General features: G+C 45.5%; 1 protein-coding gene and 1 long non-coding RNA gene across 4 annotated transcripts in view; one reads left to right on the forward strand and one right to left on the reverse strand.

Moving 5' to 3' along the window:
- The window catches only part of LOC106966627 (class I histocompatibility antigen, Gogo-B*0101 alpha chain), a 388,211-nt gene extending 363,185 nt beyond the window's left edge, over nt 1-25,026 (forward strand). The window contains exons 1-8 of one of the 3 annotated variants that reach the window (XM_027052850.2): nt 10,615-10,772; nt 11,043-11,312; nt 11,519-11,794; nt 12,407-12,682; nt 12,799-12,906; nt 13,346-13,378; nt 13,525-13,572; nt 13,702-14,116. In XM_027052850.2, the coding sequence (XP_026908651.1) occupies nt 10,700-10,772; nt 11,043-11,312; nt 11,519-11,794; nt 12,407-12,682; nt 12,799-12,906; nt 13,346-13,378; nt 13,525-13,572; nt 13,702-13,706 (1,089 nt within the window). In that variant the 5' untranslated portion in view covers nt 10,615-10,699 and the 3' untranslated portion in view covers nt 13,707-14,116. Of the gene's footprint in view, nt 10,773-11,042; nt 11,313-11,518; nt 11,795-12,406; nt 12,683-12,798; nt 12,907-13,345; nt 13,379-13,524; nt 13,573-13,701; nt 14,117-24,913 lie in introns of those variants that run through there. The other 2 variants (XM_027052851.2, XM_053223383.1) reach the window with 2 other exon arrangements.
- Nucleotides 7,417-10,488, reverse strand: LOC128315781 (uncharacterized). Its single transcript, XR_008298862.1, has 3 exons — nt 8,793-10,488; nt 8,241-8,594; nt 7,417-8,097 (listed from the first exon to the last, which is right to left on the reverse strand). It is a non-coding gene; the product is annotated as an uncharacterized LOC128315781 (long non-coding RNA).
- Nucleotides 25,027-25,739: the final 713 nt, after the last annotated feature.

Consider the following 25,739-nt stretch of genomic DNA (forward strand, 5'->3'; position numbering starts at 1 on the left):
TCAGGTTTTCTGTCATCATTCCTGTGGCCACACGGGGCCACTGCCGCTCTCCGATTCTGCACCGCCAGGAGAGAGGACTGGGCTGACCTGAGGCTGAGCAGGGGGGGAATGGGGGGAGGAAGGTGCCTTCTTAGCAGCCCTGGCGGCAGGTGCAGGAGTGGGGCAGGGAGCAGAGGAGAGGAGATCCTTGAGCCCTGTCCTGTGTCTGTAGTTTCCCTCTGTCCTCCCCACAAACCGTCTCTCCAGTCCCTTGAACAGCCCCAGGAAACCTGAAAAGTAGACAGTTTTTCCTCCTGGACCTAGTACTTGTCTGAGGGCTACTGTAAAAAAGAAACTGTTTTATTTTAGAATAGTTTGAGATTTACAGAGAATTACAAAGCTAGCGCAAAGTCCCTGTTCGCCCCACACTCGGTTGCTCTGTGAACACCACCCTCAACCTGATGCATTTGCCACAGATGATGACGCAATACTCATCATTCCTACTACTGAACTCCACACAGGATTTGTTTTATTCGTTTGTTTTCTCTTCCAAGATCCCACCCAAGATTCCATACCGAGTTAAGTCCCAATCATGTCTCCTTCAGACTCCTCTGGATGTCACCATTTCTCAGACTTTCCTTTTTTTTTTTTTTTTTTTGATGTTTGAGGAGAACTTCCTGGTACATTATAGACTATCCGTCATTGTGAATTAGGCTGCCCGAGGCTATGGGGTTGGGAAGACCATAACTGGACAGGCCATTCTCAACCCAACATATCAAGAGCATACAGTGATCACTTGGCCATCACTGATGAAGTTACCCTTCACCCACTGGCTAAGGTTGTCTTACCCAGATTCTCCCTGTGAAGTTCCTTTTTATGCTTTGTCCCTTTCCATAAAGTAGTCTTTGGAAGGAAGTCAGGATGTACAGCCCACAGTTAAGGGCTGTCCCACTATGCAAATGTGCATGAAAGTTGTTGTGCAGACATAAGTTTTCTAATGAGTTGGGTAACCACCTGAGAGAGAGATCAGTACCTTGCATGCTTAGTCTATGTATGGTTTTATAAGAAACTGCTGACTCCCACAGTGACTGTGCTATTTTGTATTCCTGCCATTACTGTGTTATACCCAGAATTCGTGATCCCCAAAGACCACCAGGGAGCTGAGTCCGATGCAAAAGCAAAGAGCCTTTATTTGAGCTAGCTCGAGCTCAATCCCCTACCTGCACCAACACAGAGGTGAGATATCAGAGAGAGAGAGTGAGTTTCAAAAGCACAAAGATTTTATAGGGATCTAGGGGCGGTTGGTGGGGTAATGGTCGTGGCCTTAGCCAATTGGCTGGTGAAGGGTCAGAGTCCTGTTGCACAGGTCGCCTGGCGTGGTTTGAACGGGAAGTTACTCAAGGGGAGGAGGCGTGGTCTGAGGTTTGAGCAGGAATTTCTTTCTGCGGTTTTCCTGGAAAGGGGGCCATGTCCGGGACATAGTCACTCAAGATGGAGGACACAGAACAAAATGGAGTCGGCCGGCCTAGGTCTGCTCTTTCAACTGATTGAGGCCTTCTGTGCTCCAAGTCCTGGTCAGCACTCAATATTATCAGTGTTTGGATTCCCACCATTCTGAGGGGAGTGTGAGGGCAGATTACTGTTGTTCCCTTTGCATTTCCCTAATGACACCTGCTATGAGCACCTTCCCAAGTGCTTATTCACCATGAGTATATCTTCTTGGTGAGCTGTCTGCTCAGGCTTTTGCTCATTTTTTTAATGACTTTTTTCTTATTGTTGCTTTTTAAGAGTTTTATGGGTATTCTAAAACAAGTCCTTTATCAGATATGTGATTTGCAAATATCTTCCCCCAGTCTCTGGCCTGAGCTTTTTCACTGATCTAACAGTGGACACATATGCACAGATGTGTTTTGGGGGGCAGGAGAAAGGAGAAATGGCTCACTGTGATGGATTTTAGGTAGAGAACTTGGGTGATGGTGGAAGAGGGGTTACCATGTGACTTCTTTATTTTTGGATGTTTGTGATTATCTACTGGATTCTCCCGTATGTGCTGGAGTGATGTTTTCAAAAAATAAACTAGTTTAAATCCTTAACACTTGCCAGATTATCCTCAGACCATTAATTAAGACTCAGGTTCTGGTCTTCTACTTTAGGACCAATCATCTTTTCACTGAACTATTTCGCCTTTGAATTTCCATTTCTGAAACAGGTGGGCTTGATTGTATGGACGGGTCCTCCTATGAGAATAGCTTAAAATGCCATGTAACATATAAAAACCATCATCTAGTAAGCATTAAAACTGACAAGATAGTAATAAAAGAATAAAGGAGAACACCCCTAAAGGAAGGAAAAGACCCTGCTTGCCCCCACCCTACCTCCCATAACCCCCTATACAACTGGGTTCTAAGAAATGGAGCAAAGTCTCTGTGAGTCCCCTACCCAGGGCATGGACAGGCAGGCTCGGCCTTTCCAGCTCTGTGGCCTGAGGTGCTGACTTTCCTACCATCTCCTTCCTCTTTAAAGTGTAAAGAAACATGTATAAACTGATTATGATGTGTATGTATGGTGTACAATATATGTGATGTAATGTATATTCCATGTAGAAAAATTATAAAATGAGAAAGGCTAATGACGCCAAAGTAAAAAGTATGGTAATTCTCACACCTGAGCTATTTTGTTGCGTTGTCTCCTAGTCTATTATAGATGCTCCTGGTGCTGGAACTCTCTCTCTCTAAGGTGATGAGCACAGAGCTCAGGGGCTCTAGCCCTGCTCTCTCCAGATGCCATTTCCCCAGTCAGCTCACTGTCCCGTGCCTGAAAGGTCTCCTTTGCACTTCCTTCTTCAGTATCCTGCACCCCTCCCTGCCCCCCTTCCTGAGGTGATGAGCTCCTTTGTTTCTCACTCAGGAAGAAGGACTCAACTGAGAACTGCACAGTCCTCCCTCCCCTCCCCCACATAGGCACCTGTGTCCTCACCTACTAAGTGATGGTGGAGGTGCCCCTCCTGTTTCAGGCTGCACCTCCATTTGGGCACCTGCATCATCCATTTCCCCCTCTCTGCTGGCTCAGCCGTTCCCCATACAAACATGCTGTCCTGACTCCTATGCAAAAACATGAAACACAACTAAAGAAATCAAAACAAAATCCTCCCATAAAAATCCAACACTTGTTTCCATGACTCTGCCAACTCTTGCCCCATCTCTATGGCCTCCGTGCAGAACTTTCCTGACTCCATTTGTCACCCACCATGTTGTCTTTAGCAAATGGATAGAGACACAGAGTTTTAAAAAGTCTAATACTTCTGCAGTGCTTGAGGTCAAGTCAGGTGTCCCCAATCTTCTATGTCCCCCTTTCCTGAATCTCCGAGATCACCTGCACTAGTTCTTTCAGCCGATTCTCTGATTATTGCTTCTGTGCCTCTAAATAGCCTGCTTCTTGCACCCATTTTCTGGTTTTCAGGTTTATGCATCATCTTTACTGAATTTGCTCTTTCACACTATCCCATATGCCCCGTATAATTATTGTATAACTTTGATTAGCTCAATGTGCACTGTTTGCATTTGTATGACCGTAAAGTGCTACTCACAACTGAGCATTTAGTAGACTTTGATTACTTTACCTTTCCTGACTCACCTTATTATTTTCCCGAAATAAATACATATCTTATCTTCATTTGCTTAGTTTCTGTTGTTCTCATTTAAATCCTTCCCAAGCTCCTCCCGGGTAAATCTTCATGAATCTATTCGAGCCCATCCACTATTCCACCTCATGTCTGTGCAGATGCCTGTCCTGCAGCCCTCAGTCCTGCCCCATGTGGATGGGATGCCTGCACACCTGGGGCAGGGCCGACAGCCGGACCCCCTCAGCTCAGCCTGGGTGCCCTCTGCCTCTTTCCTTCTGGCCCCCTGTTGCCTGGATCCCATGTGCTCCCTTCTTTTGCTTTTCTCCGTCATTTTCCCCTTTGCCTAGTGGTATCCCATGGAGGGAACGTGGAAAGTAGACACTGACACTCTAAACATCTGCCGTGCCTTTGGACTACCCTCACCCTGATTCCCACGGTGATGGGATAGAGACTCTGTCCTGGACACAGTTGTCCTCGGGATTTGGGGACCGTGGGTCATGTCTCCCAGCTGCCAGTTCTGTGTTGTTGTGTCTGGAGTTTCCGAGGGAGCTCCTCTACCCTCCTCCTGACATTTCATTGTGACGTGTCTTCGTGTGGGTCTCTTGTCATCCACTCTAGTTAAGAACTTGGGTAGGACTTTCAACATATGCGTTGCTCCCTGTCAACTCTGAGAAATATTCTTGAAATTTTTAGAAACAAATTTTAAGAACCAAACAGGTCTTCTCTCCTCTTGCCTTTACCTCCCGACTGTACTACTTCAGGGAAGTACAACTGTAATCATCCACTTTACCGACTAAATTATTCATTTCTAGAGTCATCGTTTTAACTCCCAAGAGCTCTTTCTTGTTCTAGGGTTGTTCACCAGTGTGTGTGGTTCAGATTCTGTTCCATATGCCATATGCCTCTTACACTCTGTAGACATGATTGATTATAGTAGTAAGGGACCTGTTAGGTCTCTAGATCTCCTGTGATCTCTCCTCAAGACATTCTGAACTTTCTCCATGCAGCATTCATCTCAGGAGTGACTTACATTTGTCTCTGTCATTTCTGCTAATGCCCACCTCCCACAGGACAGTGCCAGTGTTGTGTCACCAGGGGCTCACGCTTGTTCTTCATCTTACATCTGGAGTCAGCTGACATTGAGCCACTGGAAGCCTCGAGATGTATGATGTACACAGGATGATGGGCTTTAGTTTGATTTGAGCAGGTAAATCACACTGCCTTGTAACGTCCTCCTAGACTCTAAGCCTACCAGCCTCCCATCACAGAACATTCTGGAACATTGCAAGCATCCATTTGCATGGAGTGCACAGTCATACCCACTTCCTGATGGACAGGGAACCAAGGTAAGACAGTCAACAAGGACTCTGCAAACTTTGTGGGTTGAATTCTGGTTCCAGTACCTCCTTATCCTGAGTCTCCCTTTCCCTCTCTGTGCAAAGGGATCCCCTCTGGGATGCCCCATGGGTTTGCTTTGATGATTATCTTTTATCTTCTGTGTACATCACATGGTGATATTCTACTATTTATACTTCCCATTATCATATTGGCTATAAGACTTAGATAAGTTCCTTTCTCTGTTTTTATAAACCACAATTCAAGAAACATCCCTGAAATATATTTTGAAAATTTTTTAATGTTTATTTTTTAGAGGGAGGGAGAGAGTGAGAAAGACAAAGAGATAGAGAACGAGCAGGAGAGGGGTAGAGAGAGACAGAGAGAGGGAGACACAGAATCCAATGTATGCTCCAGGCTCTGACTCTCAGCACAGAGCCCATGTGGGGCTCGAACTCACCAACCATGAGATCATGACCTGAGCTAGGACTGGACACTTAACCAACTGAGCCATCCAGGCGCTCCCAGGAAAATATACTTTTGACAACATATATGATTATCTCCTTATGATAAACTCGTAAAGGAGGGGCACCTGGGTAGCTCACTCTGTTAAACATCAGACTCTTGATTTCAGCTCAGGTCGTGATCTCTGGATTCCTGATGTCCAGCCTGGTGTGGGGCTGCTTGGGATTCTCTCTCTCCTCTTTCTCTGCCCCTCTCCCTACTTCTGCATCCACTCTCTCTCACCTTTTCTCAGAATAAATAAACATTTTTTTTTAAAAAAGGATAAAGCCCTCAAAGAGAATGTCCATGTCATAGTATAAACATATTTAAATTGTGGAGACACATTTCAGAAGAACTCTTTAGAAATTTTAAACCAGTATTCACTCCCATTGCTCTTTATGATGGTATATTTTCCCCACCCTCTGCTGGACACTCTCATAACTAACCTACTTTCATCTTTGCCAAGTTGAAGATACCAAGGTTTATTCCCATTTTTTATTCCACATTCTCATTTTTGTTTGTATTTACTTATTATCAATATAGTGTGTGACATTTTGTGTCTTCCTTTCCAAATTGTTCTCTAATATTTATAATTATCTTTTTCTTTTTTCTTTTCTTATTATTTGAGTGCAGCTTACACACACTCTTCCATTCCTTTCAGGTTTACAACATAGTGACTTGTCATATAATCCAATAATTGCACTCTTGAGTATGTACTCAAAGAAAATGAAAACACCAATTCTTTTTTTTTTTTTTTTTAGTTTATTTATTTGAAAGACAGAGAGTACACAAGCAAAGGAAGGTCTGAGAGATTTTCCCTGTTATTTCCATCAAGGGGCTGGAGGAGGAGGTGCACAGGGACACAGACACCTCAGCAATGGCACGGGCTCCTGAGCTCTCCTCTCCTGCAATCCCGCCTCACCCCTGAGCCTGACCCCTGTGGAGTCCAGGGCTGCTCAGAACCTTTTTCCTCTCCCCACTGACGCCCAGGCTTCTGCTCAGACGTGTCTACCTGACTTACAGTCCAGACCCCACTCAGGCTTCTCAGTCAGAATCCACCTGAGAGCAGAGCAGTGGGGTGAGGGAGGGGGTGTCCCCTTACCTTCCACCCCACGCGCGGCCACAGGACTAAGGAGAGAAGACCCATCTGCCTTTCTCCTCCTCAGCCCGGCCCTCCCTAGGGTCTCCTTTAGCTCCAGCACCTGGACAGGGACCCAGACACCAGGGGGCACCCTCATCCCAGATGATGTTAAGAGTGTGAGGTTTTTTTTTTTTTTTTCAGAAGCCATACTGATAGAACCTGTGTCCACCCATAGACAAATGGATAAGGAAGATGTGTGGTATGTACACATACATATAAATATGTGCTGCCACTTGTGACAACATGGATGGACAAACAGGGCAGTATGTCTGCTAAGTGAAATGAATCAGACTGAGATAAACAAGTACCATATGATTTCACTCATATGTGTAATCTAAAAAACCAAAACAAATGAGTAAAGAAACAAACAGCAGAATCAGACCTATAAATACAGAGAACAAACTGATGACTGCCAGAGGGAAGGGGTTGGGAGGATGGGCACAGTGGGTGAGGGGAGTGGGAGACACAGGCTCCAGTTATGGAAGGGAACAGGTCATAGGAATAAAAGGCACAGCACAGGGAATATCGTCAGTGAGACTATAACATCATTGTGTGGTGACAGATGGCAGCTACACTCTGGTGAGCACAGCATGGCGTAGACAGAAAGTGAAGGGCCTCTGGGTGGCTCTGTAGTTTCTCCAGTCATGATCCCAGGTCATGGAATCAAGCCCCACGGGACTGAACCGGCTTGAGATTTTCTGTCTTTCTCTCTCTCTCTCTCTCTCTCTCTCTCTCTCCCTCTACCTCTCTTCCCTGCTCTTGCTGCCTCTCTTTCAAAAAAAGAAAATGTATACAGAAGCTGAGTCACTGGATTGTACACCCAAAACTAATGTAATCTTGTGTGTCAACTATATTCAAATTTAAAATATCTTTAAAAAGAAATTAATTAGGAAGAATAAACTCTAGGAGTGCCTGGGTGGGTCAGTCGGGTGGGCATCCGACTCTTGATTTCAGCTGAGGTCATGCATGATCTCATGGTTTGTGGGTGTGAGACCTCCATCAGTCTCTTCGAATGGGTGCGTCCTCTCCCATGGCTGCAACTGCAGAGAACAGTTACAATAAGGCATGGAAAGGCTAAGTTAGACCGGCAGAAACACAGACCCCTATACATGCAGATGTTCATGTGGGGTGTGGGGTCAGGGGAAAGACTGAGGTGCAAAAAAGAAAATTAATTGGACGAGAGAGGAAAGAGATCCCACATAGAAATAAACAAAATATCCCAACATGGCATCAAGATCAGGGCATAAACTTGTCAGGCACCCATTAGGCATCAGGCACCACTGCCTGCACTTTGTTTCAAGACAAAGTCACTGAGGAATGAGGAGACTCTGAAGACTTGGAGGAACCAGTTTCATGAGATCGATACTCATGGGAGGAGGAAATATCCATCTCATCAGGCAGCTCACTACGACTGACCTCAATGTGACCCTGCACCTCATTGAGGATCTTGGCATTGTTTTCACTTGACACAAATGTAATGGCCAAGCCCTTGGGCGAACTGGCCTGCTCAGGCCTCCTGCAAGGAGACAGAGGGTAGCACTGGAAGACCCCAAAGTAGGAAGACACCCAAAAGGAGGGACGAGGATGTAATGTACGAAGACATAGGAAATCAGGGGGTGGGAGGGGACACTGGGATGCCTGTGTGGGTGTGCAGCTTACCTGATCCAGGTAGGTGTGGGATTCCTCAGGCAGGTGGCAGTTGATGGCAGTGTTTACCTGCTCAATGTCCATGCCTCGGCCAAATAAGGTTGGTGGCCACAAGAATTCATCATGAAAGGTCTTGAACTATGGACACCAAGAAAGGCTTTGTCAGAATGAAAATTAGAAAAATGTTCACAGTCCTTTCTCTCAGGGGTCTCATGTCATCCCAAGGACACAAAACATCTTTCCATCTCTGACTCACCTCTCCTCCCAGGATGTCCCACAGTGGATAGCAATGGCTGGGAAGTTCTGCTCCACCGGGAGTTGGGCCAGGGCCATGTAACACTGCACAGACTTCACAAAAATCTCTGCCTGTGTGTGGAGAGTAGGGGGATGTGGGCCCACAGGTGTGTGTGTAGAGGAGAGAGACAATGTGCCAGAGTGGGAGATCAGGAAATACACCCTCTACACGAATCCCACTAATTCCCTCTTATGGAATTACTACATGATTACTAGTGATTATGGAATCACTACATGATTCCTTCTTTTTTTGCTCTCAGTATAACTTACCTTTCCTTTCTCTCATCTGGTTCTGATTTTCCTGAGTAGATCGGCCTCTGAGGAGATACAGAGAACAGTAACCAAATTTGGCAGACATGTTAGGAGACAGGAAGGAGGTACTCCATGACAAAAGGATAAATATTGGAAGTAGGGTCTGGAAAGACCATGACCAATATTCCTCCTTATAAAACATTAAAGCTAAGACCTACCCTAAATCTGGGAGTAGTTTTAGTGTGAATAAGTTACACAGTCGGTAAGCTGAGAGAATGCTTCTCCTTAGGGAGTGATACAAGAAGAAATAAACACTTAAGAACCCTAACAGGCCAATGTATATTGGGATTTTTAAGAATTTAAAAGTCCTTCCAGATGGTTTTAAAAGTTTATTTATTTATTGGGGCACCTGGCTGGCTCAGTCAGTTAAGCGTCCGACTTCAGTTCAGGTCATGATCTCGCAGTCCGTGAGTTCGAGCCCCACATCGGGCTCTGTGCTGACAGCTCAGAGCCTGGAGCCTGTTTCAGATTCTGTGTCTCCCTCTCTCTCTGACCCTCCTCCATTCATGCTCTGTCTCTCTCTGTCTCAAAAATAAATAAACGTTAAAAAATATATATTAAAAAAATTTTTTTAAGTTTATTTATTTATAATGAGACAGAGAAGGATAGAGTGAGTATGAGCAGGGGAGAGGCAGAGACAGAGAGAATCCCAAGCAGACTCCACCCTGTCAATGCGGAGCCTGACACAGGGCTCCATCTCATAAACCATGAGATCAAGAGTCAGACACTTAACCAACTGAGCCACCCAGGCTCCCAAAAACACCAATTATTTTTAAAACATAACTATTTTAAAAAATGGAATTGAAGACAGAAAAAACAGCAGCCCGCACATCAGGAACTGATCTGACAATGACAGCTGGGCCTCAGTGTGGTTAGAAGCTGGCTGATGCCACCACTGGGCCATATTATTCTCCTGTGGGACATGAGCCACTAATGCAACAATCATGCATTAGTACACATCCATTCCATATGTAGATGGGCCTATGGATTGAATGTAACACAGGAGACAGTCAATGATGCTGTTTCAAGATCCAGTTTGCAAATAACCTCAGAGGAGGTACAACTTGTGTAGTTTTAACATAATATCAAAGATGAATATCCATAATTATCTGAAAAGGTTATGATACATAGTATCCTCCTATGGTCAAGGATGTAAATTTTTTTCATATACTTCAACCAAAACAACACAATAGATGCAGAGGCAAATCTTAACGTCTAGTGGTCTACTAACAGACAGACAAGAAAGAGATTGCAAACTGGAAAATGAAACAAAACCAGTGTTCTCACTGCCCCTTTTATTTGGGAAAATTGTTATTTTTAATCAAAACCATATTTCAGTTTTCATATGATTACAAATGAATTTAAAAATATTTAAACCTGTTTTATTCCTACTATGGTAAATATTGATAGATATACCCACAGACACAAACTTATCCCTGGGATCCTCACTAATTTGTAAGACTGTATAGATATCCTGAGAACAAACTATTGGAGAATCAATGACTCACACAGCTCCTAGGCCACGACTCAGGGAGACAGCGTGACAAGGAGCCCTCTGTGCAGTAGATGAGGCCTAGGAGCAAAGCCCCAGGTCCCTGGGCCTGCCTCCCAGGGTCTCAGGCCCCAAGGCGGTGTCGCGTTCTGGGAAGCCCAGTGTTGGGGAATTCCCATCTGCCCTGGTTTCACCTCCCTGCCACAACGTGTCAGGTCTTTTTGCCTGGATACTGATGATGCGGCCTCGGTTTGTACTCCTATTGGCGACGGGTTTACCAAGAAGCCAATCCAGTGCACCGCGGTTCCGGGGTATAGTCTCTGCACTCGCCTCCGGTTCCAGCTGCGACTCACATTCTCACCAGACCCCGAGGATGCGGGTTGTTGTGCCCCGAACGCTCCTCCTGCTGCTGTCGGGGGCCCTGGCCGTGACCCAGACCTGGGCAGGTGAGTACGGGTTCGGGAGGAAAGGGACTCTGAGGGGCAGGAGCGAAGAAACCGCCCGGCGGGGAAGCGGAACCCCCGGGGAAGCCGACTGTCCACCGCCCGGACCCAGACTTCCACCCGGGCCTCCCCTCCCCCGTCCCTCCCGGACTCCGTCCTGCTCTCCCCTACTCTGGTCCTCCTCCCCCTGCCCTCCCGGCCGACTCCCCCTGGGACCCGGGCCCCTCGCGGGGAGGAGGGTCGGGCGGGGTCTCAGCCCCTCCGCGCCCGCAGGCTCCCACTCCTTGAGGTATTTCCACACCGCGATGTCCCGGCCCGGCCTCGGGGAACCCCGCTTCATCGCCGTGGGCTACGTGGACGACACGCAGTTCGTGCGGTTCGACACCGACGCCCCAAATCCGAGGATGGAGCCGCGGGCGCCGTGGATGGAGCAGGTGGGGCCAGAGTATTGGGACCGGGAGACGCGGATCGCCAAGGTGCACGCAGAGATTGCCCGACCGAACCTGCAGACCGCCCTCCGCTACTACAACCAGAGCGAGTCCGGTGAGCGACGCGGGTCCGGGTCCAGGGCACGACCCCCATCCCCACGGACGGGCCGGGGTCGCCCCGAGTCTCGGTGTCTGAGCGCAGCCTCGAAGCCGCGAGACTCCCAAGTCCCCCGACCGGGGAAGAGCCCGCAGGAGCTTTTAGGGGATTTAGCTTTCGGTTTCACCTTAATCACTGCTGCTCTGGGGGCGGGGCGGGGACAGGGTCACACAGCATCCAGAGAATGCATGGCTGTGACATCGGGCCTGACGGACGCCTCCTCCGCGGGTACAGTCAGTTGGCCTACGACGGCGCGGATTACATCGCCCTGAACGAGGACCTGCGCTCCTGGACGGCGGCGGACACCGCGGCGCAGATCACACGCCGCAAGTGGGAGGTGGCCGGTGAGGCGGCGCGCTATAGGAAGTACCTGGAGGACACGTGCTTGGCGGGGCTCCGCAGGTACCTGGAGATGGGGAAGGAGACGCTGCTGCGTGCAGGTACAGGGGCTGCGGGGCCTCCCCGATCTCCCCTTCACCGGGGCTGGCTTCCCATAAGGAAGGGAAAATTTTGGACTCCGTTTCAGAACAGCTCTCCTCCCCGGGTGGGAAGAGGGACATCCGCCTCCTTGTTCATATTCCTGCTAGAGAGTGACTCACCTAGAGGGAGCTTTTCTCTCAAGGACAGACAGGAATCCACTCTCCCCAGCAGGGACTCAGGTTGAGACCATCCCTGAAATAACCCATCAGCAGTTCCCTCTGACCCTGGCAGCCACCTTATGAACCCTGACCTTCCTTCTCAAGGCCTTGTTCTCCATCTGAGAACATGTTTGGAGATCTGAGTCTGCGTTTGCTGAGTCATTCACCCTCCACCACAGTCAGGACCAATGTGTGTTCCTCCCTTAGACCTGCAGCTTCCTACCCAGGCTTCTCTCCCAGATTCCAGAACATAACAAGGATCAGGAGATCCCAAAGGCTAGACTGCTGTCTGGGTTTTGTGCTTCTTCCATCCAGACCAGTTGTCCTGTCCACCTCAGGATGGTCACATGGATGCAGTTTCAGTGGCCCATAAAGCTAAACCACAGTGTGGATTCTCTGATTCTTCTTCCTCAGAGTCTCCCAAAACACACGTGACCCGCCACCGGATCTCTGACCATGAGGTGACCCTGAGGTGCTGGGCCCTGGGCTTCTACCCAGCGGAGATCACCCTGACCTGGCAGCATGATGGGCAGGACCACACCCAGGACACAGAGCTTGTGGAGACGAGACCTGCGGGAGATGGGACCTTCCAGAAGTGGGCGGCTGTGGTGGTGCCTTCTGGAGAGGAGCAGAGATACACGTGCCATGTGCAGCACGAGGGGCTGCCCGAGCCCATCACCTTGAGATGGGGTAAGGAGGGTTTGGGGTCGAGCCCCTGTCAGGGAACGCAGGGCCCTTCTGGAGAATTTCACAAAGTCAGGACTGAAGCCAGATATCTGGGCCTCTCACCTTCCTTCCCTTTCCAGAGCCATCCTCTCAGCCCTCCATCCCCATCCCGGGCATCATTGCTGCTGTGGTTGTCCTTGTGGTCATTGTGGTGGTTGGAGCTGTGATCTGGAGGAAGAAGTTCTCAGGTAGGAACAGAATGGGGGGATCTGAGTTCACTTGTCCCGCTGGGGGGTTTCCTAGGTAGCACATTGTCCTGCCTGGTTCCTGGGAAATACCATCCACACACATGTAGCTGCCCACTCTGGAGCCGTTACTAACAATCACTCTGTAGCAAAGCACTTGGAAAATGACGGACAGATTTTCACTTGGTAATTCTGGTGACGGGGACCTGATTCCCAGCAGTGACAGGACAGAGAGGAAGGTCCCTGCTCAGGACAGACCTCCAGAAAGTCAGGCGGTCCTGTGCCCCCCCCCCCCACACCTCTTTTTTCATGTTTCCTGAGCCTGTCCTGGGTCTTCAGTCAGAATTCTGGAAACTTCATTGTGGACCAGGACTAAGAGGTTGCTCTAGGATCCCATGGCCCAGCTGTCCCAGGTTTGTAACATGATATTTTCTTCCCACAGCAGAAAAAGGACCGAGCTACTCTCATGCTGCACGTAAGTTTGGAGAGGGTGATCCTTGAAACCCTGGGATAGTGTAGACAGGACCCCAATGGGGAGCTCACTCCCCCTACCCCCCCCATAGCTGCTCCTTTAGTCTCAACTCCTGTGGCTCTGATCACATCCTGTTTGTTCTACCCCAGGCAATGACAGTATTCAGGGCTCTGATTCGTCTCTAATGGCTCCTAAAGGTAAGACTCCAGAGGGCCTGAAGTGGGGAGGGGTGGGGGAACTAGGGACATGTTGACATGTGAGGGGCTGTTGAGAATGTGGCACTTACGTGACTGATCTAAATCTGTTCATGATTAATTTTTTCACAGTGTGAGACCCGCTGCCCCTCAGGGACTAATACAGCATCTGTTCACACTTGGTGCCATCGAGATCCCCTGACTTTCTGCGGATGGTGTCAGAATGTGTCTGCGTTCCTATTAGCATATTGTGAGGACACAGGAGACTGGCCCCCCCCCCGCCCTCCATGACCCCTCCCCGTACTGATTCGTGTTCCCTTTCTGACCTGCTTTCCTGTTCCAGCCGAGGAGGGGTGGACGATCTCCATCCCTGTCTTTTTTTCATGTTGGACTGAGTACTGATGCTTTACTTTCCTATTGAAAATGAGAATCCAGATATGAATTTATGTTTTGTAATTCTTGGTATGTGGGCATGATGAGGTAATAAAAGAGACGATTTGTATGGTTGGAACAGAAAATAAATGAAAGCACTGAGAACTTTACAGAACCCGCATATTTCCTGTGCTGTGTCTGTTGCAGGTGGGGACAGGAGAGGGCTGGAGGAGCCGAGCGGGGACAGGACCTGGGTCCAGTCAATGCTCAGTGCATCCTTGGAGTGTCGTGCTCCCTCCTCAGCTGGGTCATGTCTCTGCTCCTTGTCCTTGCCCCTTCTGTGGAACCTTGTCTCACCAGGACCTGTGATCATAGAGACTTGGACAATACCTGTCACCAGGACCTTGTGCAGCAAGAGCTTCCTGTGACTGGGTCAGCCCAGGCTCCATCCTGGGTCATGACCTCAGCCCCATCTTTTGGGTGTATTTTCTTCTTTGTTTCTGTGGAGCATCAGGCCTGTTCTTGCCCTTGTGTCCGAGTTCCTCTTATTCTTCCCGGGTGATCCCAGTGGTTATAGCACCAGGAGTCCTTTGGACTCTCGTTCCCACAGGCCTAGGTGGCCCCTGTACACAGGAGTCTCTGTGGTTTGGAGAGATGAATTATCAGATTCATCCATCTCCTCCCTCTAGAGTTGTCTTCTGGATTATTCTTTACATCCTGAGGTAGACAGAGAGGAATCTGAGAGTTTCTCATCCTTTTTCAACTTCAGTTAGTTTCTACCTTCTCTGCCTCTCTGCCCCCTCTCCCTGCCCTTAGTTCTAGTGATGCTGGTGCTGGCTCCCATCCAAATTCATGGAGTTTTAAAGCACAGTCTCACATAGATTTCTATTTGGTTGGAGAAAAGGCGCCATAGAGCCTAAGTACAATGATTCTGAAGACAGGACTGTAACTCTGTGCTGTGCTGTGCTGTGCTGTGCAGGGGAAACGCTGTGGGAGGGGAGAGCTGAGCAGAGAGAGGAAGGGGGGAGCAGCCTTGGGGGAAAAGTAGAGGCGGCACTGATGGTGAGGTGGGGACACTTTTTGTGGGAGCTGCCACGGACTGGCTGTGCTGAGCCTCATCCAGAAGACAGAGATCCTCTCCGCTGACCACTTGTTCCACTGATAATGTCGTGTGCCACATGCAGGACCCGCTATTTTTTCATCTAAGACACCTCCGTAACTAAGAAGAGGCAAACGTGCTGGTCTTGTGGAGAATATGTCCTGGGGTGAGGGGCAGACTCTACCTGACCCTGAAACAATGTGTGTATTGAGGACAATGACCCCATTGTGCAGTCAGAAATCCAAGTATAACTTTTGACTCCCCTGAAACCTAAGTACTGCTATTGATAGGAAGTCTTCCTGAAAACACTTCAGGAACAGTTCCTGAACTTCCTGAACAGTTGTGTAACGTATAGTTTGTATGTTGCATGCAGTATGTACTGTATTCTTACAGTAAATTAAGCTGGAGAAAATAGTAAGAAAACATAAGAAAAAGTGCAGCAAGTCCACGTAAGTGTAAAAGTAAGTGTTAAAAAGTCCACATATCGGAGGACATGAGCAGTTCAAACCGGTGTAATTCAGAGCCAACTGTATACTGTATTAATGTGGTAAAAAAGGGAAGGGTTTACATTGGAGGTTAGCAAAAAGGTGAAAAATCTATAGATTAAAAACTATAGAAAGCTTACAAAGAAATTGAAGAAGACACAAAAATGTAAAACTATTCCATGCTCCTGGATTCAAAGAACAAATATTGTTAAAATGTTGATACTACCCAAAGCAATCTACATATTCAATGCAATCCCTATCAAAATAACACCATCATTCTTCACAGAGCTAGAACCTACAATCGTAAAATTTATATGGAACCAGAAAAGACCCCAAATAGCCAAAGTAATCTTGAAAAAGAAAACCAAAACTGGAGGTATCACAATCCCGGACTTCAAGATGTATTTCAAAACTGTAATCATCAAGACAGTATGGTACTGGCACAAAAACAGACACTCAGATCAATGGAACGGAATAGAGAACCCAGAAATGGACCCAAAAACATACAGTCAACTAATCTTTGACAAAACAGGAAAGAATATCCAATGGAATAAAGACAGTCTGTTCAGCAAATGGTGCTGAGAAAACTGGACAGCGACATGCAGAAAAATGAACTTGGACCATTTTCTTACACCATACACAAAGATAATCTCAAAATGGATGAAAGACCTAAATGTAAGACAGGAAGCCATCAAAATCCTAGAGGAAAAAACAAGCAAAAACCCCTTTGACCTCAGCCACAGAAACTTCTTAACATGTCTCTGGAAGAAAGGGAAACAAAAGCAAAAATGAACTATTGGGACCTCATCAAAATAAAAAGCTTCTGCACAATGAAGGAAACAATCAGAAAAACTAAAAGGCAACCAACAGAATGGGAGAAGATATTTGCAAATGACATATCAGATAAAGTGTTAGTATCCAAAATCTATAAAGAACTTATCAAACTCAACACCCAAAAGCAAATAATCCAGTGAAGAAATGAGCAAAAGACATGAATAAACACTTCTCCAAAGAAGACATCCAGATGGCCAACCGACACATGAAAAAAAGCTCAACATCACTCATCATCAGGGAAATACAAATCAAAACCACAATGAAATACCACCTCACACCTGTCAGAAACATTAACAACTCAGGCAACAGATGTTGGCGAGGATGCAGAGAAAGAGGATCTCTTTTGCACTGCTGGTGGGAATGCAAACTGGTGCAGTCACTCTGGAAAACAGTATGGAGGTTCCTCAAAAACTAAAAATGGAACTACCCTATGACCCAGCAATTGCACTACTAGGTATTTTTATCCAAGGGATACAGGTGTGCTGTTTCAAAGGGGCACATGCACCCCAATGTTTATAGCAGCACTATCAACAATAGCCAAGGTATGGAAAGAGCCCAAATGTCCATCGATGGATGAACGGATAAAGAAGATGTGGTATATATATGTGTGTGTGTGTGTGTGTGTGTATATATATATATATATATATATATATATATACACACACACACAATGGAGTATTACTCGGCAACCAAAAAGAATGAAATCTTGCCATCTGCAACTATGTGGAGGGAACTGGAGGGTATTATGCTAAGTGAAATTAGTCAGTCAGAGAAAGACAAATATCATGACTTAACTGATATGAGGAATTTAAGGTAGAAAACAGATGAACATAAAGGAAAGGAAGCAAAAAATAATATAAAAACAGGGAGGGGGACAAAACATAAGAGTCTCTTAAATGTAGAGAACAGAGGGTTGCTAGATGGTTTGTGAAGGGGGGATGGGCTAAATGGGTAAAGGACATTAAGGAATCTACTTCTGAAATCACTGTTGTACTATATGCTACCTAACCTGGATGTAAATTAAAAATTAATTAATTAATTAAAAATAAACTACACACACACACACACACACACAAATTGGAGGCTGGTTGGTGCTTTGAGGAAGGTGACCCAGAGAGTTACCTGTGCTGGGATGGGGAAGGTGGCCAATTTACTATCAGAGTAAATCCTCACTGGGTAAAGCTTATCAGAGGGAGCCTCACTGGGAAAGTGACCTCAGGAGAGATGTGCAGGACACAAGGAATTGTTGAAGAGCATGTCTCAAGGAGTTCTTTCCACGCAGGGGGACCTCCAGTGCACATGCACTAGGTCAGGAGTGTGTCCTGTGTTCAAGGAAGAGTGAGAGGCCTCTGTGGCTGGAGCAGAGAGCATGTGAAATGTGGTCAGATGTTTATGCCTGAGGATTAGAAGGGTTCGGTTTTCTGAGTGAGATGTGAGTCACCAGATGGTTTAAAACAGATGATCCGCTGGGTACTACTTCTCTTTAGCAGCATCTGTTTGCTGCTGTGCAGAATTGAGAGGTGAAGGGCAAGTGACCAGTAGGACAACTGTGGGAAGCTAGCGCAGTGTTCCAGGAGGGGGATGACAGTTTTACATCTGAGGTATGAGGAGGGAAAATAATAGCTAGTGACTGCATTCTACTTAGTGTGTGTGTGTGTATTCTGGATACACTTAAAGATGGACTTTGCAGCATTTCCTAATGTATTAATTCTAGGTTGGGAGAAGGAAGAATCAAGGATGCCATCCAACACTTCAGACTGCAGGTAGAAATGAGGAGTGCCTTATATGGAAACAGGGAGGACTCTGGAAGTAGGACATTTAGGGAAGCTGCATCATAGGCATCCAATTTAGGAATGTCAAATCTGAGATTATTAGAAATGCACTTGAAGTTAGAAGCTGGATACAGAGTACAGGGTGGGAGAAATATCTAGGTTGGAGAGATACATGTAGGAGGTGACACCACATAAATGATGTTTAAAGCCTTCAGCATAGATGAGAGCACCAAGGGGGCGATGGCCATAGAAGAGAAAGGAACAGGACCAAATCCTGGACTCCTCAGTGCTAAGCAAGCTGATCAGAGCACACCCAGAGCATACTGCACGTTACGGTTCTGCGTCATGTAGATCAGGAGGCCCAGACTTTAGTGTGCATAGGAATTTCCTGGTCTTAGAAACATCTAGACAGTCTGGACTAAAGCGTGAGATTCTGGGTTTATAACAAGGTTGTTGCTGCTATTGCTGGTCTTCAGATCATACATTGAGCAGCAAGCACATAAAGCAGGATTCTCACATGGCTGTGCATCAGCCTTTCCTGTGGGGCTTATTAAGTAAGTGATTCCTGAGCCCAAGCCCAACACTCTAAGATGGCAGGTCTGGGGAGAGGCCTGAGTATTTTGTAACAAACCCACAAGTAATCCTGGGCTTCCACCAGATAGGTAAACAGTAAAGTCATTGATGAGAGTCCTCATTGTGGGAAGGGGTCTTACATCCACATTTCAATGTTGTTGTTTTTTCTAGGAAGAAAAATGCAAGATCTGCTGGGAGATACATATTTTCTCTCCCAAGGGGCACAGCCAGGTGGCAGATTGAGGAAGTGGTTCAACATAAAACCTCTGAGATACTGAGTGTAGATCTTAAATGTACCACACAAAAGGAAATGTAACACCATGCAGCTCTTAGTTAATATTATGGTTGTAATCATTTTGCAGTATAGAAATGTATCAATCAAGGGTTGTACCCTTGAGCTTACACAATGGTGTATGTCAATTATACCTCAGTGAAGCTGGAAAAACATGTCTGAAATCATGCTGTCTGAAGCTATTCCCTACATAGATTTCTGACTTTTCATTATATATATATGTATAGTTACAGAGACTTAGGGATGGGAGAGAGAGAATATGGGGCCTTTTTCTATTTCAAGGAAAGTCACAAAACAGGCAGGAACAGAATCCACAATGGACCCTAGGTGGAGACCCACATACAATGAGGGCCCTGCCACTGGGTATAGATACAACTGTTCACACAACGGAGTCCCCTGATGTAGGACACTGGACCCTGAGGCTAGGACTGCAATTGCTGCTGCCCCGTGCAACTGCATGACACCACTATCACTCAAACACCTGTGTCAAATGCATGGAGTGCTGTCCCAGCCTATCTGTCATGTCCTGAGTCAGAGTCTGAATGTCCAATGCAAGACTGTTTGGTAAAGTGGGTTCTCTTCACTGTGGATGGAGCTGGTCTCTGCCCTCCATCAAGACTTTTAAATTGTGGAAATCTTCTATGTGGGAAGACAGGTAAAAGTTCTGAACATGGAAATTGGGGGTCAGGAATGGGAAAGAATGACAAATTTCAACATTTGGAGCAGTGATCTGAGACTAGAACTTGATCTGGTACATTGTAGGTATCGGGTTGGATTGGACGATTGAAATATTTCAATGTTTTCCCTTGATAGTTGTCATGGGGTCCAGCTTTTGTCTACTGCTCACAAATAAGCAGAGTACCATTGTTGGGTGATGAAGTGATTATTCAAAATGTCTTCTCCAGCCTTTGTCTCTTCCTAGGATTAAGTAACCCAGATCTGTAACACTTCAGATGATCCTTACGTATACACTGATACTTTATATTTCATTGTACATGTCCATATTTCTGGGAAGAGCATCCAATATGTTACCAGGTTTTATGTGACACCCCTCACAAAAGTCTAAAATCTCATTCCAGTTTAGACACTGTGCTCCTCTACCTCTGGTCCATGAACAGCTAATAATCAAACTGTTTTTAGCAGATCCAATGACTTGATATACAGGCTCATTTTTGTCTTGGTGATTACCAGTCTGAGTCAGGATAAGGTTTCACTTTCAATTTCTGTCTCTGTTTGTGGGCTGATGCACATTCACAGACCAGCGCTGGCTCACAGAAGACACAGATCACCATTGGTTTAGGTGAACCTGTATTCTACCACCTACTCTGGTGCTGGATAAATAGCAGAAATGAAACCTTGTGAATGGGGATCCTTTTCCATTAACACAGTAGACTAAGTTTTAAGGCTGTCTCTTCCTATAAAAACAACTAAAAATGTAAAATACATATATTAAGCACCCAAAAGAAGAATCAACAGAATAATCATTTAGGCCAAAATATAAATATTGGCAATAAGCCAGGGATTATAGTTGTTCTGAACCTTAGGGTATATTTCAAATCTAGAAAATCTTAGCTTACCTTCTCAAGCTCACAAACTTAATAGACAGGAAATAATGCCCAGAGCTTATTCATGTGAGGAGCATTAGAAACATCCCCTCCCTGAAAATATGGGAACCTAAGATTCATACATTCATATCCTCAGAAAAAAGGATCAAATCAAATTGGCTCTATCTTCAAGTACAAGACTATTCTAAGGAGATTTGTTCTGATCTAACACAAAGTGAGCAAAGAGCTATTTCAAAGAATTTGCAATTATAGACTAATCTTTCTATGATTTGTAAGCCAAATTTGCTTTCTTATCTTGGGCCAAAATACCTTCTAGTCATCAGTTTAGTTAATAATTGTCCTGGATTGATAATGACTCAAAATTTAGTAAAAGAAACAAATTTTTCTAGAGGAATCTACATTTAACTTATGTGTCAAAAAATGTACACAAAGAATTGCACAAAGAAAAAGAGCAACTGATAGCACAAAATGTAAAGTACAAATGGAAAAAAGAGTTAACTTTAGAAAGAATAGGTAGTAAAGAGAAGCTCATAAAACTTTAATATTGCAATCATAAGACATAAAATATAACATGACCAATATATGATATAAATATATGTAATTTGAATAAATATTATATATATGTGTGACATTAAAAAAAATCACAAAATTGAAAATGTATTGGGGTGCCTGGGTGGCTCAGTCAGTGAAGCATCCAACTTCTGCTCAGTCACGATCACGCAGTTCATGACTTCCATCCCTGCATCGGGCTCTGTGCTGAAAGCCTAGAGCCTGGGGCCCACCGCAAGTTCTGTGTCTCCCTCTCTCTCTGCACCTTCCCTGCTCATTCTCTCTCTCTCTCTCTCTCTCTCTCTCTCAAAAATAAACGTTAAGAGGTTTTTGGGAAGACAGCGGGGTAGGAGGACGCTGGGCTCACCGTGTCCTGCAGATCACTCAGATTCCACCTACACCTACCTAAATAACCCAGAAAACCGCTAGAAGACTAGCAGAACAGAGTCTCTGGAACCAAAAACAGGCGAGAGGCCCATGGAAGAGGGTAGGAAGGGCGGCGAGGCGGTGCGCGCTCCACGGACTGGTGGGAGGGAGCCAGGGCGGAGGGGCGGCCCGCCCGCCAAGCAGAGTCTGGCTTGCAAAAGCCGAGGGGCAGGACGGAGTGTGTTCTGACAGCAAGTGGGACTTAACAACTGGAAGGTTATAAGCTAACAGCTCTGCTCGAGAGCAGAGAGCGGTAGGGCTGGAGGACAACGGGAGGGAGAGTTGTTGAGCCCCCGACAACAGAGTGCAGCTTGGCGGGGGAACAAAGGCTCTCACCAGCGCCATCTCCCTCGCCCATCTCCCAGCCGAAATCCCAAAGGGAACCAGTTCCTGCCAAGGAACTTGCTTGCACCGGGCAAACACACAACGCTATGCTTCTGCGGATCCATCCCTCTGGTGGCGGGTCTGACTCCCTCCCGTGCCACAGGGCCCCTCCTGAAGTGGATCTCTGAAGGATACGTGAGCTGAGCCTACCCCTCCCATCCCTGTGCACCTTGCGATTCTCCCCAGATAATATGCCAGAACCCCAGCACCGCAAGCCTGGCAGTGTGCCAGTACCTAGACAGGAGCCACCCCACCCCACAGTGAATCCCGTCCCTAGGAGAGGGGAAGAGAAGGTACACACCAGTCTGACTGTGGCCCCAGCGGTGGGCTGGGGGCAGACATCAGGTCTGACTGCGGCCTCGCCCACCAACTCAAGTTATTCAAGACAGCACACATCAACTGATGAATGGATAAAGAAATTGTGGTTTATATACACAATGGAGTACTACGTGGCAATGAGAAAGAATGAAATACAGCCCTTTGTAGCAACGTGGATGGAACTGGAGAGTGTGATGCTAAGTGAAATAAGCCATACAAAGACAGATACAATATGGTTTCACTCTTATGTGGATCCTGAGAAACTTAACAGAAACCCATGGGGGAGGGGAAGGGGGGAAAAAAAGAGGTTAGAGTGGGAGAGAGCCAAAGCATAAGAGACTCCTAAAAACTAAGAACAAACTGAGGTTTGATGGGGGGTGGGAGGGACCGGAGAGTAGGTGATGGGTATTTAGGAGGGCACCTTTTGGGATGAGCACTGGGTGTTGTATGGAAACCAATTTGACAATAAATTTCATATATTGGAACAAAAAAAAAAAAAAAAAGACAGCACAGAGGAAGTACCCTGCAGTTCCACCCCCCTCCAGGGACTACCCAAAATGACGAAACAGAAGAATTCCCCTCAAAAGAATCTCCAGGAAATAACAACAGCTAATGAACTGATCAAAAAGGATTTAAACAATATAACAGAAAGTGAATTTAGGATAATAGTCATAAAATTAATCCCTGGGCTTGAAAACAGTATAGAGGACAGCAGAGAATCTATTGCTACAGCGACCAAGGGATTAAGGAACAGTCAGGAGGAGCTAAAAAATGCTATGAATGAACTGCAAAATAAAATGGAGACAACCACAGCTCAGATTGAAGAGGCAGAGGAGAGAATAGGTGAACTAAAAGATAAAATTATGGAAAAAGAGGAAGCTGAGAAAAAGAGAGATTAAAAAAAAAATCCAGGAGTATGAGGGGAAAATTAGAGAACTAAGTGATGAACTAAAGAGAAATAATCTATGCATAATTGGTATGCCAGAGGAGGAAGAGAGAGGGAAAGGTGCTGAAGGTGTACTTGAAGAAATCATAGCTGAGAACTTCCCTGACCTGGGGAAGGAAAAAGGCATTGAAATCCAAGAGACACAGAGAACTCCCTTCAGACGTAACTTGAATCGATCTTCTGCATGACATATCATAGTGAAACTGGCAAAATACAAGGATAAAGAGAAAATTCTGAAAGCAGCTAGGGATAAACACACTCTAACTTATAAAGGGAGACCCATAAGACTCATGACGGATCTCTCTACTGAAACTTGGCAGGCCAGAAAGGAATGGCAGGGGATTTTCAATGTGATGAACAGAAAAAATATGCAGCGAGAATCCTTTATCCAGCAAGTCTGTCATTTAGAATAGAAGAAGAGATGAAGGTCTTCCCACACAAACAAAAACTGAAGGAATTCATCACCACTAAACCAGCCCTACAAAAGATCTTAAGGGGGATCCTGTGAGACAAAGTACCAGAGACATCACTTCAAGCATGAAACCTACAGACATCAAAATGACTCTAAACCCATATCTTTCTAAAATAACACTGAACGTAAATGGACTAAATGTGCCAACCAAAAGACACAGGGTATCAGAATGGATAAAAAACCAAGACCCATCTATTTGCTGTCTACAAGAGGCTCATTTTAGACCTGAGGACACCTTCAGATTGAAAGTGAGGGGATGGAGAACTATTTATCATGCTACTGGAAGTCAAAAGAAAGCTGGAGTAGCCGTACTTCTATCAGACAAACTAGACATTAAATTAAAGGCTGTAACAAGAGATGAAGAAGGGCATTATATAATAATTACAGGGTCTATCCATCAGGAAGAGCTAACAATTATATATGTCTATGCACTGAATACGAGAGCCCCCAAATATACACAATTACCCACAAACATAAGCAACCTTATTGATAAGAATGTGGTAATTGCAGGGGACTTTAACACTCCACTTACAGAAACGGATAGATCATCTAGACACACAGTCAATAAAGAAACAAGGGCCCTGAATGATACATTGGATCAGATGGACTTGACAGATATATTTAGAACTCTGCATCCCAAAGCATGAGAATATACTTTCTTCCCGAGTGCACATGGAACATTCTCCAAGATAGATCACATACTGGGTCACAAGACAGCCCTTCATAAGTATACAAGAATTGAGATCATACCATGCATACTTTCAGACCACAATGTTATGAAGCTTGAAATCAACCACTGGAAAAAGTCTGGAAAACCTCCAAAAGCATGGAGGTTAAAGAACACCCTACTAAAGAATGAGTGGGTCAACCAGGCAATTAGAGAAGAAATTAAAAAATATATGGAAACAAACGAAAATGAAAATACAACAATCCAAATGCTTTGGGATGCAGCAAAGGCAGTTCTGAGAGGAAAATACATTGCAACCAGGCCTATCTCAAGAAACAAGAAAAATCCCAAATACAAAAGCTAACAGCACACCTAAAGGAAATAGAAGAAGACAGAAGAAGAGAAATAATAAAGATCAGAGCAGAAATAAACAATATAGAATCTAAAAAAACTGTAGAGCAGATCAACGAAACCAAGAGTTGGTTTTTTGAAAAAATAAACAAAATTGATAAACCTCTAGCCGGGCTCCTCAAAAAGAAAAGGGAGATGACCCAAATAGATAAAATCATGAATGAAAATGGAATGATTACAACCAATCCCTCAGAGATACAAGCAATTATCAGGGAATACTATGAAAATTTATATGCCAACAAACTGGACAACCTGGAAGCAATGGACAAATTCCTAAACACCCACACACTTCCAAAACTCAATCAGGAGGAAATGGAAAGCTTGAACAGACCCCTACCCAGCGAAGAAATTGAATCAGTTATCAAAAATCTCCCAACAAATAAGAGTCCAGGACCAGATGGCTTCCCAGGGGAGTTCTACCAGACGTTTAAAGCAGAGATAATACCTATCCTTCTCAAGCTATTCCAAAAAAATAGAAAGGGAAGGAAAACTTCCAGACTCATTCTATGAAGCCAGTATGACTTTGATTCCTAAACCAGACAGAGACCCAGTAAAAAAAGAGAACTCCAGGCCAATATCCCTGATGAATATGGATGCAAAAATTCTCAATAAAATACTAGCAAATCGAATTCAACAGCATATAAAAAGAATTATTCACCATGATCAAGTGGGATTCATTCCTGGGATGCAGGGCTGGTTCAACATTTGCAAATCAATCAATAATAAGAAAAGAAAAGAACATTAATAAAAGAAAAGATAAGAACCATATGATCCTGTCAATCGATGCAGAAAAGGCATTTGACAAAATTCAGCAACGTTTTTTAATAAAAACCCTCAAGAAAGTCGGGATAGAAGGAACATACTTAAAGATCATAAAAGCCATTTATGAAAAGCCCACAGCTAACATCATCCTCAATGGGGAAACACTGAGAGCTTTCCCCCTGAGATCAGGAACACGACAGGGATGTCCACTCTCACCGCTGCTGTTTAACATAGTGTTGGAAG

Source organism: Acinonyx jubatus, chromosome B2 (genome assembly GCF_027475565.1).
Source record: "Acinonyx jubatus isolate Ajub_Pintada_27869175 chromosome B2, VMU_Ajub_asm_v1.0, whole genome shotgun sequence".
NCBI lineage: Eukaryota > Metazoa > Chordata > Mammalia > Carnivora > Felidae > Acinonyx > Acinonyx jubatus.